This window comes from Amia ocellicauda, chromosome 2, assembly GCF_036373705.1.
Source record: "Amia ocellicauda isolate fAmiCal2 chromosome 2, fAmiCal2.hap1, whole genome shotgun sequence".
Lineage (NCBI taxonomy): Eukaryota > Metazoa > Chordata > Actinopteri > Amiiformes > Amiidae > Amia > Amia ocellicauda.
In genome coordinates this window covers 41,569,312-41,593,472 of record NC_089851.1, presented here as the reverse complement: position 1 = coordinate 41,593,472, position 24,161 = coordinate 41,569,312, and the positions used below count along the sequence as shown (strand labels likewise).

The 24,161-nt window shown below is 39.5% G+C and overlaps 1 protein-coding gene across 1 annotated transcript in view; it reads left to right on the top strand.

The window, feature by feature from the left end:
* Nucleotides 1-14,508, top strand: part of adarb2 (adenosine deaminase RNA specific B2 (inactive)) — a 73,805-nt gene extending 59,297 nt beyond the window's left edge. The window contains exons 7-10 of the mRNA XM_066689991.1: nucleotides 481-649; nucleotides 7,661-7,842; nucleotides 10,107-10,288; nucleotides 12,526-14,508. Coding sequence (XP_066546088.1) covers nucleotides 481-649; nucleotides 7,661-7,842; nucleotides 10,107-10,288; nucleotides 12,526-12,702 — 710 coding nt within the window. The 3' untranslated portion in view covers nucleotides 12,703-14,508. The remainder of the gene's footprint in view (nucleotides 1-480; nucleotides 650-7,660; nucleotides 7,843-10,106; nucleotides 10,289-12,525) is intronic.
* Nucleotides 14,509-24,161: the final 9,653 nt, after the last annotated feature.

Below are 24,161 nucleotides of genomic sequence, written 5' to 3'. Positions count from 1 at the left end.
CAATTAGTCAGTGTCATTCTGTACCCCTGCCAGAAAAGATGAAGGCCTAGACCGAATTCAGACTTTGACATTCCCACCCATTTCACAGTACAAACCTTTACCCTATCGCCTTTTAATTTAATGTCAGAATCCAATTTCTACTACTTATGAATCAACTCAATAGGGTGTCAAGTTTGTAATTTGCTCTTCACACGTAGGTCAAGAGTTTTGATTTGTTCGAGGCCTATGTTTTGTGCAGCGCTACTAGTTAACTTTTGACACTTAGGAAATTGCTCATACGTCATAAACGTCATTGCCAAAAAATCTATAAATAAACAAAACACAAATGCATGACCTAATCTTGGAGTGTGCTCTGCACAGTGACTGTTTTACGAGAAGAAAAGCATCTGTGTTCGATCTTAGCCACTATAGCTGGGATTGGGATAGCTGTTGATGACCTGCCTGACGTCTGCCTGCCCTCTCTGCTTTCTGTCCCTGCAGTGCACAGCAGCAAACACTTTGTGAGGAAATTTCATGGACACCTTCGGACGAAGATCGAGTCCGGGGAGGGGACCCTGCCTGTGAGGTCGTGGGGAGGGTTCCAGACATGGGATGGGGTCCTGCAGGGCGAGCAGCTCATTACTATGTCCTGTACTGACAAAATCACAAGGTGAGCTCAAGCCCAATGGCACTGTTTTCCCCAGACCCGTGCCCTCTCAAGAGTTTACTGTATTTTCCCACTATAACTCCACAGTAAAGTGCAGGAAAGAAGACAAAGCATGAGGAGCTAAAGCGACCCATAATACATACCACAGAAAACCACCATGAAAGAAAGTACGTTCATGTTATAATCATGTTGGGAAAACCATTCATGTCACTAATTATCCTTTACAAATTAAGTTTAGTCTTACCTACTTTAGTGGCCATTCTCAACCTTTGAATGAGACCATTGTAAAAGGCAGTGAATAGGGTATAAATAATTCAGAAACAAGTAAAAAAACATATTTTTTAAAACATTAATTCATTCAACATATGCAATAATACATTAATACACACTGTGCAAAAGTAATGTGATGAATAGAAAACAATCTTAGTTTCCTTTGCACAACTATGTTACAAAAGGTCTTTCAGTTCAGATTCAGGTGGAGAAAGCTGGACAGGAAAGACGATTTCAAACTGATGTGTGGTTTTAAGGTTACACAGCAGTAAAATGAGGGTTAGCACCACTTAAAACTATTCCAGATACATTTAAAGGCTAAAAACAATGTAAACACTATTGCCTTGACAGAACGCAAGCTGACAACAGCATTGAATAACTGCCAAACTCAATCCTGATATGAAGGATTCAGGCTAAATGCTGTTATCATGTGGTAAAAAACTAAAAAAAAAACTCTATTTGTTAGGTTTTAAATTGGTACTAGCTCTTGACTGCAATATATCCTGTCACCCGATTAGAAAGCTAGAGAAGAAAGTCAAGGACACAGTTCAAGTACACAGTGTTTCCCCAGTGGTGACTTTTCCACACCAAACTGCTGCATGCGTTGAGCAGGAGTCACAGTGGCTAGCTTCTGTTAAGTTACCATTTAATGAAAGTTGTGAGTCAAACCAATCTGTTTTTTGGCACTTTGAGTAAAGCTGCTGGAATGGAAACACAGACGATGATGAATTGCAACCAAATCTGCTGTTTTCTGCTGTATATACAGTTAGTTCCATAAATATTTGGACACAATTGTCATCATTTTGGCTCTGTATGCCACCACAATGTATTTAAAAGGAAACAATCAAAATGTCCTTGAAGTGTAGACTTTCAGCTTTAATTTGAGGGCAGTTACATCCAAATTGGGTGAATCATGTAGGAATTACACCCATTTTTATATGTGGTCCCCCCAGTTTTAGGGTCTCAAAAGTAATTGGACAGACTAACATAATCATTAATTAAATTGTGAGTTTCAATACTGGTGATGCTCTGCCAGGCCTGCACTGCAGCTGTCTTTAGTTCCTGCTTGTTCTTGGGATGTTTTGCCTTCAGTTTTGCCTTCAGCAAGTGAAATGCTGCTCAATTGGATTCAGGTCAGGTGATTGACTTGGCCATTGCAGAACATTCCACTTCTTCACCTTAAAACAGTCTTGGGTTGATTTCGCAGTATGCTTCAGGTCACTGTCCATCTGCACTGTGAAGCACCGTCCAATGAGTTTTGAAGCATTTGGCTGAATCTGAGCAGATAATATAGCCCTAAACACTTCAGAATCCATCCTGCTGCTTTTGTCTGCAGTCACATCATCAATAAATACAAGGGAACCAGTTCCCTTGGCAGACACACATGCCCATGCCATATCATGCTTCACAGATGAGGTGGTATGCTTCGGATCATGAGCAGTTCCTTCCCTTCTCCATACTCTGCTCTTCCCATCATTCTGGTACAAGTTGATCTTTGGCTCATCTGTCCATAGGATGTTGTTCCAGAACTGTACAGGGTTCGTTAGATGTTTTTTGGCAAACTCTAATCTGGTCTTCCTGTTTCCTGTTTCCATCTTGTAGTAAACCCTCTGTATTTACTCTGGTGAAGTCTTCTCTTGATTGTTGACTTTGACACAGATGCACCTACCTCCTGGAGGGTGTTCTTGATCTGGCCAACTGTTGTGAAGGGGTTTTTCTTCACCAGGGAAATAATTCTTCTGTCATCCACCACAGTTGTTTTCCATGGTCTTCTGGGCCTTTTGGTGTTCCTGAGCTCACCAATGCATTCTTTCTTTTTAAGAAATTACCAAATAGTTGATTTGTCCACACCTAAAGTTTTTGCTATCTCTCTGATTGGTTTGTTTTGATTTCTAAGGCAAAACTGAAGGCAAAATGCCCCAAGAACAAGCAGGAACTAAAGACAGCTGACAATTGTGTCACTGTACAAATATTTATGGACCTAACTGTATATATAAACATTTTTCTAAGAAAGGAAGAAATGTGTGTGTGGAAGAGAAGCTATCGTTTAGTAGCACCTTAAGCAGAGATGCATATGAAACCCTGATTAGCAGGAATCTAGGACTACTCCAATTATAATAACATAGGCTTGTCCATGACAAGTGCTACTTTGCATCCATGATACCCGCCCTTTAAAACTCAGAAGGCACCTGGGGGGTTTTGGGCTGGAATATATTATTGTCTTGTTTTTAAAATAATATATGAATAGTTATTAGAGTCTCAAATCTTTAATTAAGGTATTGTTATTATTTGTATTTTGCTGAAGTTATAACAATTATTTATTCTGGCAAAGCTGGGCTTTTAGCACTTGAACTAACATGTAGACAATGCCAGTGCATTTTTCAAACAGTTTGTGTGGTTATTTAATTAAGGTTGGGGAAACAAAAAAAAAAGAAAAAGAACATTTAGTTTACTTTTTTCTTTGGCTTAAATGAGCATTACTATATGAACATGAAAGAAAGATATGAATTGTCCAATTCCAACAGGAATGAAAGAGTGAAAAAAGCTTTTTGTCTGTAAAGTTAAAATCAATATAGTCTCAATATCTCAGACATCTCCACGCTACAGCCACAAGCAAGTCAGATTTCAACAAATTCGTCTTTTGCCAGAATTTTATTTTCTTCTTCGAAAAATCCTTTGACTCTTCTGTGACATTTTCAGTGATGGGAAGAAAGGACAATATATTGATTTAAGGATTACTTTTATTAAAGACTGGGCAAGTGGGTTTTCAGTTTAAATACGACATTATTATCAGGCAGTTCAACAATAAAAGAAAAGGTTGGCTGATATTTGTTCTGTGTGGGAGCATTGTCAGTCTAAATCTAAGGAAATGTTTTGAGCCCATGTGCGGTTCTCCCTCCCGCCCCAAATCCCCGAGCTGCGTTGCTCTAGGCGTTAGGCAGTAGGTGCCCATTCACCTCATTTTGCTTTTGAACTTTTCGTAATCTTTTTTATATTGATTTAATTTGCCAAGGACCATTTGGTAGGAGAAGTCTGAGGTGAGCTCTGGAAAATAATGTCACGACGTGGTCGCTGAATTTGTTTAACCCTAAATCACTCTGCTGTTTCCCAACTCCAGACAAATCAAGAAAGCTTCCCTGCTATCAGCGGTATTGCCTTTTCTTCTTGCCCATCTCACTGGTGGATTTTGAAAAATTGCCTGTGATCTGTTAACTAAGTAAAGTTGCAGAAAAGAGAATAAACACACTTAACTTTTCTTTTTTTGTCAGCAATGAGTTCCTGCTTTATGTTGTAACAGCGTTGTCACTCCTGTAGGGCTTACAGCTTGGCTTGACATATGTGTGGATTTCTATAAAATATACCATTGTGTGATTCAATGGCAAAAGCCCAACATACCTATGGCACGTTATGAGGTTGTGGGAATTCACACTTGCAGAATGTATGGAAGTTCACGATTTCATCACAGTTTAATCAGTCGAAGAACTGTGCTTAAAGAAAGAGGTTCCTGAGAACTGACAATCCGTGAGACAAACCTATATCTAATGTACACAGCATGACGATTTACTTCATGTGCTAATTTAAGATCACATATTTTTCAGTGGCTTCAGTATGTAAGTAAAGAACTCAGTACAACATGCTTCCCTTAAAATAAATAATTGCTCATCCGGGAAGCAGGAGACTGGATGTTTTTTCGCAGTGCCCCACAATGTCCTGGAGTTATCAGGCAATCCACTTCAGTGACAAACAGGCTTCGAAAAGGCTCTCCTGATGCCGGTCTGTAGACCCCATTATTGATTACGTATTGAGTTAACAGAGAAAACCACCAAAATAAGGCCAGTGTGGAAGGAAGTTTTCATCGTCGCCCGGGACCCTTTAAATCGCCCTGCTCTCTCTGGAAGGGGGCTTGTAAAGCCATCCAAGCACAGTGTGTCACTATAAACCAGCAGCAGTGGCGTCTTCCCTCCCCCCTCCTGTGGCCGTGTTAATTTGACCAATTTGATTCACTTCTCAAGGGCTGGAAATGGCCGATTAAATCTGGCCAGGTCACTGAAAGGGTGAAAGCAATTACCGAAAAATAGATTCAGGAGTATTGGGCCACTCCCCTCCCCCCACACACACACTCTCTCACTCCCTTTTATATTGCTGTAAATTATACTTCCATTCAAGTGCGCAGGTCAGCAGATGAGCCAATCAAGGTCACTATCAAGAGCAGGAGTGAAGACAGGCTTAAGCCCCTATCCTTCTACCTAGTGCCAGTTTAACAGGCCCATACATCTCTGGCGATCAGCCCGGCATCAAGGTAAAAGTGTTTTATATTGCCCGGGAATTGCTGCACCTGCACACGCTCTGATGACTTGCTTTTTTTTTTCTTCGCTTTGCTCCTCTAAACGATGTCCCTCCCTTTTTCCTAGGACAGACCTGTCTTGATAGTTATGAGGTACAATAAAAGGAAAAGTTTTTTTTCTTTTAACTCAAAAGGAAAGGGGGGGGCGGGGTGATAGACCAGAATAGATGTTTAATTAAGCTGATGTCTGTTTTAATTGAAGGCTTAAATGGCTTTCTGTATGAATATTATCCTTTATATTCCATTTGTGTTTTATGTAGATGAACACATTACTTTAATGGCCCTGCATTTACAGAGCACAAGAGAGGGAGAGGAGGGAGGGAGGGAGGGAGAGAGAGAAATAGAGAGAGACTCCCCCTTAAAAGAATCCCAAGCAGGCAGATGGCTGTCTTTTCTTGCATGAGATTAAAAGATGTTTCTAATTCACAGCGCTGCTTTCTGGGCAAATTAATATTGCAAGCTAAATCGTTCCTGTTTTGGGAGAAGAAGAAAAAAATATCAAATCAAGTACTTCTCATTTTCTTTCTTTTCTTTTTTTCCCCGTTTTTCTCTGCCATTCTTTTGTTTTCCTCAATAGTTGCATCAGATCCCTTGAACAGATTGTTCTCCAGGTAGATGGTTGAGGGGGGAGGGGTTGTGAATAAGCATTTGTTAATTAATGAAAAGTATTCTGTGTTAATTGACTGCTCGAGGAAGCAAAAAACTATAATGACTCCTTATTAATCATAAATGGAGATGCACGGAAAAGAGGCAACCGCAATAATTGCAGTAATGACGGAGAGACATTAATTAACAAAAAGAACAATGATGTTAAAATCAGTGCCATAATGTTTGTCACTGATTACACTTCACTGTGTTCATTAGCCCCGCGCACGCCACTGTTTGAAAACTGGGACCAGCAACTTTGCAGTTTCTTTCTTTTGTCTCTCAGAAAACTTTTTCCCAAGGAATGCTCCCAGCTGTCAGTGTCTTATTTACGAGACTGTGAATCACATACCTGTAGGAAATACTGTCCTGACACAAGGTCTGAAAGGTCATTTCGTTATAAGGTTCATGTCACATAAATAAGTGTATTACACCTGGAAGGGTCTTTATATGTAGTATCTTGAAGTCAAAGTGAACGGCATTTGGAATAACAAGGGCAGTAGTTCCCCCATCATTTAAATTTTGTGTGTCTGTGAGTGCTTCTTGGTGCACATCTGTGTGTATATCTGAGTGTGTCTCTCTGTGTGTATGTCTGATATGTATTTTGTTGATAAAAAGGAGATATTTTGGAAAATGTGGTACTCTGGTGAAGCTTTCAAAGCACATAAAAATCTGCCTATGGGTTTCAGAGAACCTTCCATGTGGCATTATCAGTTATTTATTTTGTGCCAGTCTTTTTTTGTTTCTAAAGTAGGAAAAGCAATATAATTGTATTAAAACAAAACGGCCTAAAGGGAATCTTAAAGGACCACCCTGAAAGTTTTATGTAATACATACATACAGACAGGTGCAAACTTGTGCTTGGGGCTAAATGGTAAATGGTTTAAAAATATACACTTCAATGTCATACCAGTCGAAAGAAGAGACCTAAGACAACAAACTAAAAAAAAAAAAGAAGCTTTGTGAATTTGATGAATTATATACAGTGGCCTCCGCAATTATTCATTCTCTTGAATTGTAAAACAGTGGCATCTCCATGACAGTGCTTTTAGTATTCAAATTTTATGTTTTCATTTATTTGAGCAAAACATGTATAAATGCATAAATAAAATATGACACACTGCATTTCTTCTGTTAAATAATGTATTTTTTTTGTTCTTTTTTACAATTTATCAAGTCTATGAACACATGTGGAGGCCACTGTAGATAGGTCAGCTCCTAACCCATGTCACATAGTTCTGAGTATTTATTTCCAGCGTGTGTTGAGAAGGTGTGACACATGATGTAGTCTGTCGGTCTGGGACAGGGTGGTGACGCAGCAGACTGCTCTTGGCTTAGAAGGTCCGTAAGATGAAGTGGAATGATCTGGAAGAGACGGGAAGTCATAAAAAACCTCAAATTCACACTCTACTTTAAACTTGTACAAATTCTGCCAAACATTTTACAATAATGGCTACAAATTGTTAATACATTAATACATGATTTCATGTACAAGCCTTAAACCTGACCCTGGTCTGTAACCCTCAACCTGACAGACATCTGATCAACAGCACAGCTCAGAAAAACTGTGTGAGATATCCAGTCTAGTCTAGTGGCGTGCAAACAATAATTAATTAGTAATGTGTGGCCATTATTTGTAAAGCAAAACCCCTAATTCCAACAAATGAAGCCACTTCTTACACATACACACACCTGCTCACGCATTCAGTTTATTTTTCCATTGGGCTTGACCATTTGTTCTCTGTGCTTTTCAGGTGGAATATTCTTGGTATCCAAGGATCGCTGCTCACTCACTTTGTGGAACCAGTTTACCTACATAGCCTGATAGTAGGCAGTCTGCATCACACTGGACACATCTCCAGAACAGTGTTGCATCGGCTCCAGAGAGTCGGACACCTTCCGGCATCCTACAAGCATAATCAGCCGCTGCTCAGTGGTAAGGCAGTTTTTTCTTTTAATTTTGAATTTTTTTTCTTACATTATGTTATACTAATTGCAATGCCCCTCTCTCTGAAATGTTCCACCTGTGCACAGGAGTGAACTGGAATGACTGCTGACTGCTCAGAATTTGGTTTCACTGTTCTCATTCCAAAATCTCCAATCACGTGTAAGATGTTAGGCCATTAATATGACTCAGTTTAGGCCACAAAATATGACTTGGTGGATCCAATGCAGTTAGAATTTTGTAAGCTGGTTCCTGGGCCAAATTATTTACCTTGATTTCCACATTGTAACACGTCTGGTAAATAAAGAGTCCTCAGGCTGCTGAGGTGCTGCAGGCCTCTATCGCAGCCGCAAGTCAATCACTTTTGTCTTCTTTAATTTCATTCAGTCCAATGTTTTATTCCGCCAAGAAGGAGGACCGATAAAATTAACTAAAAACTCTACAAATTCCATTCAAAATCAAGTGCAATCTGAGCCCTGAAAGAGCATTTACACATTAATAGGCATACAAGCAAATACTTTGTAGACTTCATAGCTGTGTTTAGAAAGCTCCAGCTAACCCAGACCTAGGTAGAACTGTAGTCGTCTAATTGGTTTTCTAACCTGACTTTGACAAATTGAATGCAAGCGATCATCAGAAACAAAGGTCTGTTTGATCTTTGACCCTGAGGACACACTGGAGCCTTGGACAACAAAAGAGGCGTTGGAGAAGGTTTCCTCGACATCAACTGAATCACACCACTCATCAGAGGCATTTTCAAGCTGTGAGGAGTGATGGGAGGGTGGCCTATTTATCACGATGTGCATAAAAAGAATCAATGCGAGCTTTCACTGGCCTGTTCATTCAGTCTGGTGAATGGCGAGACCCCAGTGCCATTAGTTTTTTTTTTTTGCATTGCATTGCATTGCAGTACAGGGAAAGATGGTCCATTCATTTGAAAATGTGTCCCTGTACTTGCATTCACACAATTAAAAAAGCATACAAGCACGATCACAAAGGTTTTGAGGTTTGTTGGGCAAGTGGGAAAAAAAGCCTTTTATGGGATATATGGAGACTGGTGTACAGCACCAGTGCTCTATATGCTGGGAACTGTTAAAGGCTCAAAATGTTGAAAGATTGCAGCAAAGTGTGGCAATGTTTACTACGATAGTGTAAGTAGCAGTGGTGAAACAATTAGCTTTTTGGTCATATAAAGCGACACAATGACTCCTAGATAAATGGCAATAACATTTTACTGAGGCTATCAACAAGGGACTGACCCAGAATAATAAGAATAATTAAGAATAAGAATAATAAACTATAATATTCATTGATAGTTCCATTCTAATTCTAGTTTTTATTATTAGTAGTATTATTATCCAGGCAAGTGAATTCCACATTTCTCCGGTAGAGATTATTTATTTCCCAAGTCTCATCTACTACCTGATTCTCATTGTGAAAAAAAAGAAAAGAAAAGGCAAAAAAGACAAAAAACTAAGATCGGATCAGCCTTTTCTAACATAATCAGGATCTCTTCATTGCCCTGTATCTGCTATTTTATGTTTTTTCTTTTCTCCTTTTTTTGCATTTGAAGAGGAAAATGCATTGTGCTGATTGCGAATCCAGGCAGCCATTGTCACTCAGGCCTGTGTTTACCACCAAGATAGTGGGGGCTTAAAATGTTCACATTAGACCCACAGACACATTTGCTCTAATGAATTGCTCATGACTGGCATCTTTAATAGACATAATCTGGTCTTGCCTTTCAATTACTTTGCCAAGCGAGCCGACTGAATACCAACACGGCGGCTGGAAAATGAGCTCTGTTACACTACCCCAAGACTACAGCGAGGCTTGGGGGCCAATGGGCAGTACTGAGGCTTGTTGTGTTCAGATAGACTGAAGACAATGGATCAGTCTTATGCTGAGGTTAGGTGTTGTGTATAGTAGCCTTTACTGGGCTGTTCTTGTTTAGTCTTGGCAGAACATTCAAGTGGAAGATGGCTGACCTCATAAGTATCAATCAGTCGAGTATCCATGTCAACTGTGATCAAAATTTGGCATTTTATATATTTATATATGTTATAAACTAATATGAATATACATAAGTATTGGCAAAATAAATTAAAGGGAAAGGGAAAAGGCAAACAAATAGGTGACTCAGACTGGAAGGGATATTCTCAAAACCCAGCAGCAGTCTGTGCAAATGATAGCCATTGACTTGCATTACCTTGAGGGTAAAGAGTAACAAAATGCTCCCTGTGCTTTCATTCAAGGTCTGAGCAACAGTGACAGCCGGCAACCGGGGAAGTCACCAGGCTTCAGCGTCAACTGGACCGCCGGGGACACTGGACTGGAGGTCATTAACGCGTCCACAGGGAGAAGGAAGGACTCGGGCGCCTCATCCCGACTCTGCAAGCACGTGCTCTTCACTCGCTGGGCCAAACTCTATCGCAAGGTGAGGCCTGTGCAGGAGAAGTCAAATCAAGCACTCTAACAAGCCCAACCCAACTTCAGCCAGTTCTTATCCACCGCAATAGACCCGCAGGTGCTGTGCTCTGCAGAATGAATTTGCATGTCTCTGGAAGCAGCTACACACAGTGATTAATCAGCAGTTTGAATGGGGGCGGTATTTCCCAGAGGGGTATAACACAACACTGACAAAAATGAATGATTCTCACAATGGGTTAACAGCTTCAAAAGTGTTGTCAAATATGAATAGTCGGCTGAGTGGGTAGACACGAGGGAAATGCGTTCACCCGCTGAAAGAGGCGGCCAATCCCTGACCGTGTGGTCATGTGCACATGCAGGCGAATCGGTATCAGTCATGTCTTGCCACTTGACTGATTTATCAGGCCAAAGTTTTGCAGGTGCTATTCAGAGGCAAGTTTCAGAAAACACCATTCAAAATGTCAATTCATCATTTTCTGCAGCACTAGTGTGATACTATATGTACTTTGGGGCCCAACTTGTTCTTAATCAGGTGAGCCTTTCGGGCAGAAGTTATTTCTTACAGTTGAAATGTGACTGAAAACTTGACTGAAATTAGTTTCTCAGTTCTTTTTCGGAGATTGAAAACCATTTATATTTTCCATTGTACGAAATTCTAGATTTCAAACCAGCTTTAAAAAAAGTATTATTATTATTATTATTATTATTATTATTATTATTATTATTATTATCATGTACCAATGTATAATATCAGCTTATTAACATAATTTGTCATGTGAATAAACAATTCCTTGCAAAGTTCAATCTAAATCCAGTTGCATGCCAGTCAAAAACTAAACACTTTTGCAATGCAACGCTTAAAACGTAGGCGGTGTTTTCAATTAGCTTAGTTAGACATTCAAGTGGAAAAAGATAATTAATGCTCAGTAATTCCTTGGCTAGGAACGTGCAGATCGTTTTTGAACTGTTGCCTGGTGCAGACTTTTGCATCTCTGAATATTGCCATACTCCACTTTAGGAGCTCATAATAAATAGTGTTACAAATGCATACAAACCTATGTTCATATAGAGCCTTACATGTCAAGGCATTCAAAAGCAGACTTCAAAAGAAAGCAGTACATCCCTTGATTCTAAGGCACTGTAATTACAGCTTTGACTTATTGTGCTTATTATTGCCTGGGGGGTACCTTTAAATAAAGTCAAATTAGTGTACTTCTGATCTTGGTAACTGTCTCTTGTTACTGTTTTACTGTGTTTATATAGATACAGATCAGTCCATGTCAAACGTGTAAGATACAATATTCTTTCTTTAAAATGACAAAGGCGAATTTTACTAAGGGACAATCAGCAGCTTTGATTAATAAAGAAAAGCTACCCTACCAATAAATGTGGTGGTGATACTTGTATCACCAGCAACCATCATAGAAACTGTGAAGACAGTGTCATACCCTTGTAACACAGGCAGCCCATGATGACAAACTGCTGTGGACTATAATACACAAAGCTGTTTCTATCTGTTTCATTATAATTTATTCCCACACGATATAAGGTCTGTGTAAGCTATAGATAAAATGAACTTAATATGTACATTTGTGTTGATTTTTCAAGTCTAAATCAATCAATTTTTTCGGTGAGAAAAAAAAGACCTGAAAGATAATATTGATTTGTTTCTGATTGGTGGTGGTGTTTTGTTACTGTTCATTTCAGTTATAGGCCTAACTAAATATGAATTCCAATTATTATTATTTTATTTTTTTTGGGGGGGGGAGTTAAGAAAAAATGCATAACTATATTATTGCAGTTCCTGTTAATTAAAAATGTAAGAATTTATATGTCTAGCCAAAACATTGTTCGGGAGCTGTTGGTTTACCATCTGAAACAAAATGCAACACTTGAGATGACAGAAGACTGTAAATATCTGTAAAAAATCACCTGTTTTGATTGGCTCCCCACAGGTGTATTCCACATCCTATTCATAAAATAATCTCAAGAACAGAATATATATATATATATTCCATTTGTGTTTTTCTTTTACTTTGCTTTTTCATTTTTTTTTTTTTTTTTTTTTGTTGAAACAAAGGAAAATGCACAAAAGCACCCCGAGAATGTTAAATTGCTTGTGAAATTTAAATGGGAAGATTACACAGCTGTTGAAGTGTCCTGTTTGTGCCGGCTCATTCGTTTTGTTTTGCTCTCTCTATCTTTCTCTCCCCCCCCACCCTACCCCCCCTCCATTCTCCACAGCTGAGCGTACAAGTGCCAAACCATGGGGAAATGCCATTGATGTACTGCGAAGCCAAGCTGGCGGCAAGAACGTACCAAACAGTGAAGCAGCAGTTGTATAAATCACTGCAGGACTCTGGACTGGGTACCTGGATAAGAAAACCACCTGAACAAGATCAGTTTCTGCTGCCTGTGTAAAAATGACAAGTGTCGCCTGAGAGACCAAGAGAGAAATAAAGCAGTTCAGTGGAGTGGCCAAACAGTTACAAACAGGCCCTTGGACCAACCCTTCCACCCACAACTCCCTACAAACACACCACACACACAAGACACATCCCTCCACACCGGCCTGCATATCCTGGCAAGCCAAGAAAACAAGGAAGAAGATGATTCGATCATGACAGTGTTCGCACTTTGACAATCCCATCTCCATACCAGGGTCTCAAAAGGCATGTAACCTTCACCAAAGTGAATGAAAGCAGTTACCTTGTATTTGATTTTTATTTCTCACTGGCCATCGCAGTAGTGGTTTGCAGTCTGGGTTTTCCCACAGTACAGTCAGTTAACACCCCCCCACCTCCATGCCTCAGGTATGTTACAATTAGGAAGATAGACTGACTCCCCTTTTTCCCACAGCTGTTGTTTTAACACTCCCGCCTCATTCATGCTTTTTTTTTTGTGCTTTTCCTTCTGTCCGTCACCGGAATTCACACCAATTGGAGCGACTGAGTGCGAGTTCAAAAACAAAGACACTTGACGGGTGTGGCTTAAATGCCATCTTAGATAGTTAAGTAGCTTCCATCAGAGTGTGAACAGTGAGACCTGGGGTTTCTCACCAAAACTTGGGTTCCCTTGCTTTTTTAATGTTTCTTCAATATGGTATTCCCCCGTCGCTCGTCTGGGACCCTTCAGAGGTGCCAAAGATGGTGGACAGGTTAGTTGGATTGAATCAAATCAGTAGAGGGTGTTACAAGGTCTTACTTTGAGGAACAGGTGTGAGTACCGTCATGCAAATTAATTTTAAAAAGTCTGTTCTCGGCTCCAGTGCTTGATTAGTCCAGTTTTTTCATCCAGCTGGAATTGAAATCACTTACTTTCAGATTTATGCTGCTGGGTGTTGTGCATATGTACAATGGTCTCCACATGTATTCAGACCTTGATAAATTGTAAAACAAAGGAGAAATGCCAGGCAAAAATCCCTCCTGACCGATTGCTGGGATGTGAAAAACATGTCATTATCTGTAAAACATGAGGTTTCTCTGTGCTGTGTTGTTAGTAAAGTACATATTTGTATTTATTGGAGGAAAAAACTGCACACTTGCATTTCTTCTGTTAAAAAACTTTTTGTTACAATTTATCAAGGGTATGAATAAATGCCACGGCCACTGTATATAAAACACACATATCCTAGTGTTTAAAATAAATGACAGGACGTGTTATTTCAAGCAGATTTCAGCATCAATGATCTTGTGTTCCAAAGGGCAGCACTGAGGTTAAGACGACTGGGTGTATCGAGACATTATAGGAGTGTCAGAACCCTTCAGAAATGCTTAGTGTTTGCGCTCTCACAGGGACAGCTTATGGTTCATCTCCCTTGGCCGCCCTGACCCCTTCTGGCCTGAGGTGCAGGCATTGCAGCTGAGGACAGAACATGTTTGGGAAGCCTGGTGACGTCCAGCTTTCGTGCACTGTGAAGCAGACAAACACAGCCTAACCCCAGTGGGCACATTTCGTTGTAGCCGCCTTCTATGAGTTTGTAGTTGTGTTGTGTTGTGTTGTGGTTTGGACAGAGCCACATAAACTAGGGAGAAACCAACTGATCATCACTCAGTCCTCATCTAGGACTAACACATTTCTCAGTTCAAAAAGGGGAAAACATCGAGTCAGTGCAGATACTTGAAGGAAGCCCGTGTGATAACCCAGTCATACTAGACTGTAAGTACATGTCTTGTAGTGTATTTACTCTCATGCTTTAGTAAATATCCTTCCTTGCGATGCCAATGAGCGATTTATTATATATATATATATATATATATATATATATATATATATTTTTTTTTTTTTTTTTAAAGCATCCCACTGTACCTTAACTCACTGATGTTGCCAACGTCACAGTCGCACCCCTTCCCATATATATATATATATTTGCAAAACGTTTTACCTCATTCCATTATTATATATTTTTTTTAATGTACCAATGTACCTAAGGTACATTTGGTTCCCTTTTTGCCTAGTGAAGCATATTTTTTTTTATTCCAGACTGTCTGTTATTCCTCATTCTTAAGTGTAAAAGGGACAGCGTGCCCATGACTTTCAGTTTGAATGTGTCCGGCCATTTAGCAAAGTCACTTTGCCTCAGAAGCCTAGAAGTGTATTGCTGACTACTTATATTAAAAGGCAGTGACATCTAGTGGTCCAACTCAGTGAGTTATCTTTTTTGCCCTGTCTCTTAATAATAATAATAATAATAATAATACATCCAATAATGCAATACGATAATTACCTTTTATCCATTCCTTGTAAATGTGGAGCAAAGACATTGCAGAGTTACTTTATATGTTAGATTTACAGATAAGGAGACAGAAAGTGAGATTCCCTTTCAAACGTAAAATGTTAATTTTTTAAAAGAAATATATCTATAGATATAGATATATATTACAATACTGAATGGGTCTGCTGGGTTTCACCATCAAAACTTATTCTGGTCACCAGAATATTATGATACTACTAATAATAATCCTGGGTGTGTTCTTTTATAAAGGACATCCTGTATGTATATATATTAGCCAGAAAGGTAAAATTAATAAAACAAGATTGCTTCTTGGAAATATTTATGTACAATAGCTGTGAAGGACAAAATAAAAAATTGCGGGTATATGAAAAGCTTTTATAAACAATTTATATGGGTATATAATTTAGTTTCATCTAGAAACAATGTTCTTTGGATTTCCCTAGTATACATATATTATTTGTACTCCTGTACAGATTTTCAGTTTTTTTTTATTGTAGAGAAAATAAAATACACCCTTGATAAGATGTGACAGTATTTTAGAGATACTGCTTAGTTAAACCTTTTGCAGTTGTGTACCATCTACAAACTAAGTGCAATATTTATATTTTCCCCAATTTTGTCATTATTTCATCAGTTAGATTGGCAGACATTACTCTTTGCATTTATTTTGTACGTATTCCGTTCTTTTACACAAGTAAATGGATTCACATCACCTTTAGAAGTGTGAAACTGAGAAAACTTGCACAGAGAAGATCACAGATAAAGAAATGAATACTAAGGCATGATTGAATGGCAATACTGTATTAATGGATGTACATTTGTAATATTTGTAAAAATTGGAAAAACATGTGAATTTAAATATATGAATATGCTGCTAAGGTCTGTAAATTGCACTTCAGTGATACCTTATAAGTGAATGTTTCTGTTTAAGTGAATAAAAACAATTCAAAACCTAATCACTGTGTTGTCCTGCATTTTGCAAAGGAATAGAACCCATTTGATGTTTTCCATCCTGCATCAATCTTAAGCTACGTCTGCAATCTTTAAATCACTCGTCACAAACTCTTCAGTCCTGGTAGCATAAAGCTGCTCTTTCAGGGACTGTTCCTTGAAACCTGTGGCTAGACCAAATCAAACATTATTGCCCTGCAGACCCTATTGCTGTTTCGTAGTAAATCGTAGTAAATCCCTCAGGTTTGGTGCTGCACAAAGGCATTCTCCCAGTTTTCAGAATGATAGAGAGGGAAAAAAAGCCATAATACATTTGCTAAACCTGTCACATAAAAAGGTCCAGTTCTTTTAGACAAAATGAGAGTTCCTGAAAACCATTCACATGCTGAATAAAATACATTCAAAAATTTACTTGAAAATTGCACATACATTAAATGAGTGTGTGTGTGTGTTTGCTTATTTCCATAAATCTATACCCATACACATGCTATATATTTAAATATACCCACATGATCCCTTTTTCTCATCTTTGAATTGAATTATTAGAATAATGACATAGCCTCCTAATGACGTACTCATGGTGACCTGTTCAGAACTGAGGTCATGTTAGGGTGAAGTCACCTGTTAGGGTTCCTATTCAATGTATGAAGATCCTGCTGTCATGCAAAGCGTTTGAAATTGTAAATCAGTCCGCCTCAATTCTCAGTGGGAACTCAATCATAAACATGTTTTTTTAGAGCTGAGACAGGAGGGGGTGTCTGGGAGCTGCTAACCTATCTTTGGAGAATCATAACACTATACTAAGAACTAGAAGGGGGTGCAAGACAAATCATTTTAAAAATGCAGAATTGAAAAGGAAAACCTCAGCACTTTTGTAATGTCTCTAAAGAAATTAATGCAATTAATTCAGTTGATAAGTTAATTTGAAAGTAATATGAGCATGTCATAAAAAAGAAAAGAAAGGAAAATAAAAAATGTAACAACAGCTTTTTTCTGCATCTGGACTTGATGAGCGTATCTGAAAATAAGGCCAATTAAAAAGGTTCCACAAAGCCCAGAAAACCTCAACCCCACTGTTCAAAAACTTCTGACATATAACAAAAGTGCCAGTGGCCAGAAATAGTCAGAACCTAATGCTGCAATACGTCACAACACAGCTGAAAATGGTACTACGTAGATTAGGTAGTTGTTTATATTACAAAGAAAAGCTGTGTACTGTATGATTTATTTATACCGGATTTATTGGTGTAATTGAAATTATGAAGTGGATATGAAGTGGTGTAATTTGAATTATGCATTTTTTAATTAATACCTTTATCTACCAGTATGAAAAACTACAATACCATTTAAAAACTAGTACAGTTTACACATAGTACATTAGTGTTTTTGCTGAATACTCATGTTTTAATATAAATACACCGATCAGCCGTAACATTATGACCACCTGCCTAATATTGTGTAGGTCCCGCTTTTGCCGCCAAAACAGCCCTGACCCGTCGAGGCATGGACTCCACTAGACCTCTGAAGGTGTGCTGTGGTATCTGGCACCAAGACATTAGCAGCAGATCCTTTAAGTCCTGTAAGTTGTGAGGTCGGGCCTCCATGGATTAGACTTGTTTGTCCAGCACATCCCACAGATGCTCGATTGGATTGAGATCTGGGGAATTTGGAGGCCAAGTCAACACCTTGAACTCGTGATTCATCAGATCAGGCCACCTTCTTCCATTGCTCCGTGGTCCAGTTCTGATGCTCACGTGCCCATTGTAGGCGATTTCAGCAGTGGACAGGGGTCAGCATGGGCACCCTGACTGGTCGGCGGCTACGCAGCCCCATATGCAACAAACTGCGATGCACCGTGTGTTCTGACACCTTTCTATCAGAACCAGCATGAACTTTTTCAGCAATTTGAGCTACAGTAGCTCGTCTGTTGGATCGGACCACACGGGCCAGCCTTCGCTCCCCACGTGCATCAATGAGCCTTGGCCGCCCATGACCCTGTCGCCAGTTCACTGATTTTCCTTCCTTGGACCACTTTTGATAGGTACTGACCACTGCAGACCGGGAACACCCCACAAGAGCTGCAGTTTTGGAGATGCTCTGACCCAGTCGTCAAGCCATCACAATTTGGCCCTTGTCAAAGTCACTCAGATCCTTACTCTTGCCCATTTTTCCTGCTTCTAACACATCAACTATGAGGACAAAATGTTCACTTGCTGCCTAATATATCCCACCCACTGACAGGTGCCATGATAACGAGATTATCAGTGTTATTCACCTCACCTGTCAGTGGTCCTAATGTTATGGTTGATCGGTGTATACTGTAGTATATTGTAGTAATATACTGTGGTATCCTATTCTATAGAACAATGTCCTTCTAGATCTATATTATAGATTATATAACCTATAAAAGCAACAAAACTGCCATTGGGTGTACTGTTGGTGGCATTAGGTGGCCATGGCCTAAAGAGCTTTGCTGTGAAGAAATGCCAATACTCTTGTCACATGACTGCTTTCACAGATACTTACTGCAAAATAGTACACAGCCCATCCCTTTGCCTGAAAGAAATGCATTCGGAAAATGTTATCTTCCAAATCCTGTGACAGGTGTCAAACTGAGAATTTGAGGAATTAACTATACTGAAAAAAAAGAAAGAGGAAAAAATAACTCATTTTCAGCCTGCAGTCTCTGCCCAGTTCCCTGAAGGCAGGTGTCTGCAGTACAATAAACATCATAATTGACAATTTCTTAGGCATTGGCTGGGCAGGGATACTGAACTGTAATCTAACAGAGAGTCATTTCTAGATAACTATACATCATGCCTTGCAACAGAATCAAATTAAAAGTTGGCCAAACTCTCACTGATCAGGAGAAATGATACCCTCTGATCACAAACTGATAGTTTCACAAAGTGAAATGCAATGTGCAATACAATTTGCTGGTAACGTTTAAATGCTTTAAGAGAAAACCTAAATCACCAAGCTAAATCACATGGTGAGGTTCTTCTGTAGAGATAACAATGTAGATGTCTCTTGCCTTTCTCTAGAAAGAGATATATAGAATATAGATCCATACATATCTACATTGTTTAATATACAAAGTTTTTCCCAGAGTAACAACACTATCCTCCTCATTCTAATACTACTACTCCTAATAACAATATTAATAATAAATGATGTGCTGACTGCTATACTCACAGGGCTAGATATTTGTAAGGTTTGCGCCCATTATTAGCCATATTCAAAACCCTGTTTTGTGTGGCACAATCCATTCTGCGTAGAAAAGGGTGGCATTAACGCCAAGCACAGCACAATTTCAGGGGACAGATCCTAGACAGTGGCATACCAGCACACAGTTAACAACGGGAAGTGTGGAGCGGTCTGTTTTTATATATGGCTGTATGTGTACTGCAACATACAGTGAGGGAAAAAAAGTATTTGATCCCCTGCTGATTTTGTACGTTTGCCCACTGACAAAGAAATGATCAGTCTATAATTTTAATGGTAGGTGTATTTTAACAGTGAGAGACAGAATAAGAACAAAAAAATCCAGAAAAACACATTTCAAAAAAGTTATAAATTGATTTGCATGTTAATGAGGGAAATAAGTATTTGACCCCTTCGACTTAGTACTTGGTGGCAAAACCCTTGTTGGCAATCACAGAGGTCAGACGTTTCTTGTAGTTGGCCACCAGGTTTGCACACATCTCAGGAGGGATTTTGTCCCACTCTTCTTTGCAGATCCTCTCCAAGTCATTAAGGTTTCGAGGCCGACGTTTGGCAACTCGAACCTTCAGCTCCCTCCACAGATTTTCTATGGGATTAAGGTCTGGAGACTGGCTAGGCCACTCCAGGACCTTAATGTGCTTCTTCTTGAGCCACTCCTTTGTTGCCTTGGCTGTGTGTTTTGGGTCATTGTCATGCTGGAATACCCATCCACGACCCATTTTCAATGCCCTGGCTGAGAGAAGGAGGTTCTCACCCAAGATTTGACAGTACATGGCCCCGTCCATCGTCCCTTTGATGGGGTGCAGTTGTCCTGTCCCCTTAGCAGAAAAACACCCCCAAAGCATAATGTTTCCACCTCCATTTTGACGGTGGGGATGGTGTTCTTGGGGTCATTCCTCCTCCTCCAAACACGGCGAGTTGAGTTGATGCCAAAGAGCTCGATTTTGGTCTCATCTGACCACAACACTTTCACCCAGTTCTCCTCTGAATCATTCAGATGTTCATTGGCAAACTTCAGACGGGCCTGTACATGTGCTTTCTTGAGCAGGGGGACCTTGCGGGCGCTGCAGGATTTCAGTCCTTCACGGCGTAGTGTGTTACCAATTGTTTTCTTGGTGACTATGGTCCCCGCTGCCTTGAGATCATTAACAAGATCCTCCCATGAAGTTCTGGGATGATTCCTCACCGTTCTTATGATCATTGAAACTCCACGAGGTGAGATCTTGCATGGAGCCCCAGACCGAGGGAGACTGACAGTTATTTTGTGTTTCTTCCATTTGCGAATAATCGCACCAACTGTTGTCACCTTCTCACCAAGCTGCTTGGCGATGGTCTTGTAGCCCATTCCAGCCTTGTGTAGGTCTAGTCTTGTCCCTGACATCCTTGGACAGCTCTTTGGTCTTGGCCATGGTGGAGAGTTTGGAATCTGATTGATTGATTGCTTCTGTGGACAGGTGTCTTTTATACAGGTAACGAGCTGAGATTAGGAGAGTCCCTTTAAGAGAGTGCTCCTAATCTCAGCTCGTTACCTGTATAAAAGACACCTGGGAGCCAGAAATCTTGCTGACTGATAGGGGATCAAATACTTATTTCCCTCATTAACATGCAAATCAATTTATAACTTTTTTGAAATGCGTTTTTCTGGATTTGTTTGTTGTTATTCTGTCTCTCACTGTTAAAATACACCTACCATTAAAATTATAGACTGATCATTTCTTTGTCAGTGGGCAAACGTACAAAATCTGCAGGGGATCAAATACTTTTTTCCCTCACTGTACATACATACATAAGAAAAAAAAAAGATACCAAAAATCGAGGAGGATCTTAATGAAAACCATATTCTTGGAGATAGTCAACATGGGTTTAGACGAGGCAGATCATGTCTTACTAACTGCAGCTGTAGATCATGTGAAAGCATATGATATGATATACTTAGATTTATAAAAAGCTTTTGATAAGGTTCCACACCAAAGACTGATCCTCAAATTGGAAGCTGCAGGCATTCAGGGTAATGTAAGTAGATGGATTATGAACTGGTTGATGTGTAGGAAACAGAGGGTGTCGATTAGAGGAGTCGCTTCTAACTGAAGTGAGGTTGTTAGTGGAGTTCCACAGGGATCAGTACTAGGGCCTGTGCTTTTTCTAATTTATATTAAGTCTTCGTGATCTGGACTCAGGGATAGTTAGCAAACTTAATTATATATTTATTTTATAAAAAAAAAAAAAAACATATAAACTTGAATATACATTGAAACAGAATTAAGGGAGAATTAACATAAAGGCACATTGGCTCTTACCTTGCAACATTATGCAGGACTAGAGCAGCACAGATGATGTTACAGGCTCGCTTAGGCACCATCCTCAGTTCTCCATGTAGACAGTGGAACCTTCTCTTCAGCACACCAAAACACCTCTCTATCACATTCCTTGTTTTTATGTGAGCAGTGTTATAGCACGTTTTGGCTTCATTGGTTGGATTTATGAATGGTGTAAGTAACCATGGTTTCAGCGGATATGCACCGTCTTCCCAGCAGTATAACAGGTAATGTACCGCCTTCAAAAGCTTCATGTACAACAGAGTGCTTCAGGATGCGAGATCCATGGGTTGAACCAGGCCAGCGTGCCACACAGTTGATAATGATCTGTGATGCTAAACTGATCACCTGAACATTTATGCTGTGGTACCCCTTCCTGTTGACATACAGGTGTTCATCAGCAGATGGAGCTTGTATCTTGACATGAGTCCCATCAACTGCTCCCACAACATTAGGAAAACCAGCAATTGAGAAAAAGTCACTTTTGATTCTGTTCAGAACAGAGGACTCAACAGGAAACATTGGCAGTCTTCTTGCAAGTTGCTCTGAAACCCTGTAGCTGTGGGTTCATGCAGCCCTACGAAATCTCCCATCAAATTTAAAAAACAACCCATTGCACAAAATCGGAGTGCCAAGCAGACCTGTAACAACACAGGGACACTATGGTTTCTGCCTGTGGCAGGCCTCAATGTATCCTCTAGTTCTTCTGCTAATTTTATAACAGATTGACTTGGTAAACGAAGCCTTTCAATTACCTCAGTATCTGAATACACTTCCAGTGGATTGTTTCTATCCCTGAATACTCTCTCTCTCCTCAAACAGTGTTCATACAGCCAAAGATTGTGGTGGAAGGCCATGTTTTATTTCTGACAGTTAATGGTTTCAATTGGAAGATAGATAGCCTGGGGGTGAGGAGGCTAACTTTTCAGGCTAAGTCTTAGTCAGTCTTAATTTTTATGCAACTGACTAACTTGCATACTAGTCTAACTGTCAAATTAAGACCAGTCTAATGGTTTAGACCAGTCTAATATAGTTCTATGCAACCGGCCCCTGACTATATGCCTACAAAATCCCTGACTTTGTGCAAGTGCACCTAGAAGAATTGATGCTGTTTTGAAGGCAAAGGGTGGTCACACCAAATATGGATTTGATGTAGATTTTTCTTCTGTTCACTCACTTTGCATTTAGTTAATTGATAAATATAATCTATTAACATGTCTATTTTTGAAAGCATTCATACTTTACAGCATTTTTTCACACCTGCCTAAAACTTTTTCACAGTACTGTATTTTTTTTTTTATATAGTTATACGAGAATGAACAATTAAAAGGCGATGAATAAGGCTTTTAAATAGCTTCTCATAATTAGAATTGCATTTCATTAACACGGTAAGGGAACGTTAACTCCTAGCACATAAGATAACGAAAAATTAACTCATTGATATACAGTTAGACTCATGGATCATTAATCGAATTCGCCAACTTAAATGTAAGAAATCAAAAACAAACATAATAATAATAATAATAATAATAATAATAATAGGACATGCAAATATGCAATGAATTTAATAACAAAATAAACAAATCATCCCCTTTGTGCACTGTAAGCACTGTATTTTCAAAATATACTACGTCCACAATATTGTGTTTGTACTGCAATACTACATGTATGAGCATCGTTGTTTGCCTGTCTGGACAATGGCATAGAGATGTGCACTACTATATTACCGAGGAGGTCTGCATTCGGGATGTGTCCAGACTCGAGTGCACTGCATAGTGTGGACTGATGCCAGATGTGACTTCTAATATATACAAATATATTAAAAAAATACAGTGAAACATGGCACTCGCCTCTGTCCAGCACTGCCTTCATTCATCCACCTGCAGAGTCCTGTTTCTTTAATGTCGCGGCTTATTAACATATGGTAATGACTCGGTAATTGGAAACATGAGATGCAAATGTATTCCGGGCTGACAATAAACATGCGCATAGCGTAATCAAATTTGAATTGCGTGACAGCCTTAATTAGACTGAATATGCCAGTTTTTGTGTGATATTTGCGTGGCGCATTCATCCAATAACTGCGTAAAGCTGTGAGCGCACTGTGGAGTGGAGGCAGGAAAAAAATGCTATATTCCAATGTTGCGCAAAGATTTGCACCATTTTTGAATCTCTCCTTTTTTGGCCAAGTCGCATGGCAAGCGGCACACATTTTACACGGAAATTTGAATATCAGGTGCATAATATTTTAGGTTTGTCAACTAACCAAAAGAAATGTTCAGTGACATACCTAAAATAGGTGAGTTTTGACACTTATTTACTTATGCGAGAGCTGCAGGTCAGAAACATCTGATAGCACTCAGACAGAGAAACACAATGCGCCGTAAGTAGGCTGGACAATGGGGACTTCTGTACTGGAAACCATGAATCAAAGGTAACCCAGCGTTTAGCTTGCTCAGTGCGATTGGAGAAACATTTCCCTTAATGTCACAAAGACAACTTTATAAAATGGGAAATGCAGTGGCACTCGGGACTTGGCTGCTCCTTTCCTGACACTCGTGAATCAATCTCCTGCCTTCAAACCCACTGGGCCTTCTCTCAGGGATCAATTAAAGCCACCCGAATCTGAAGTATTTTAGATATAAAATCGACCA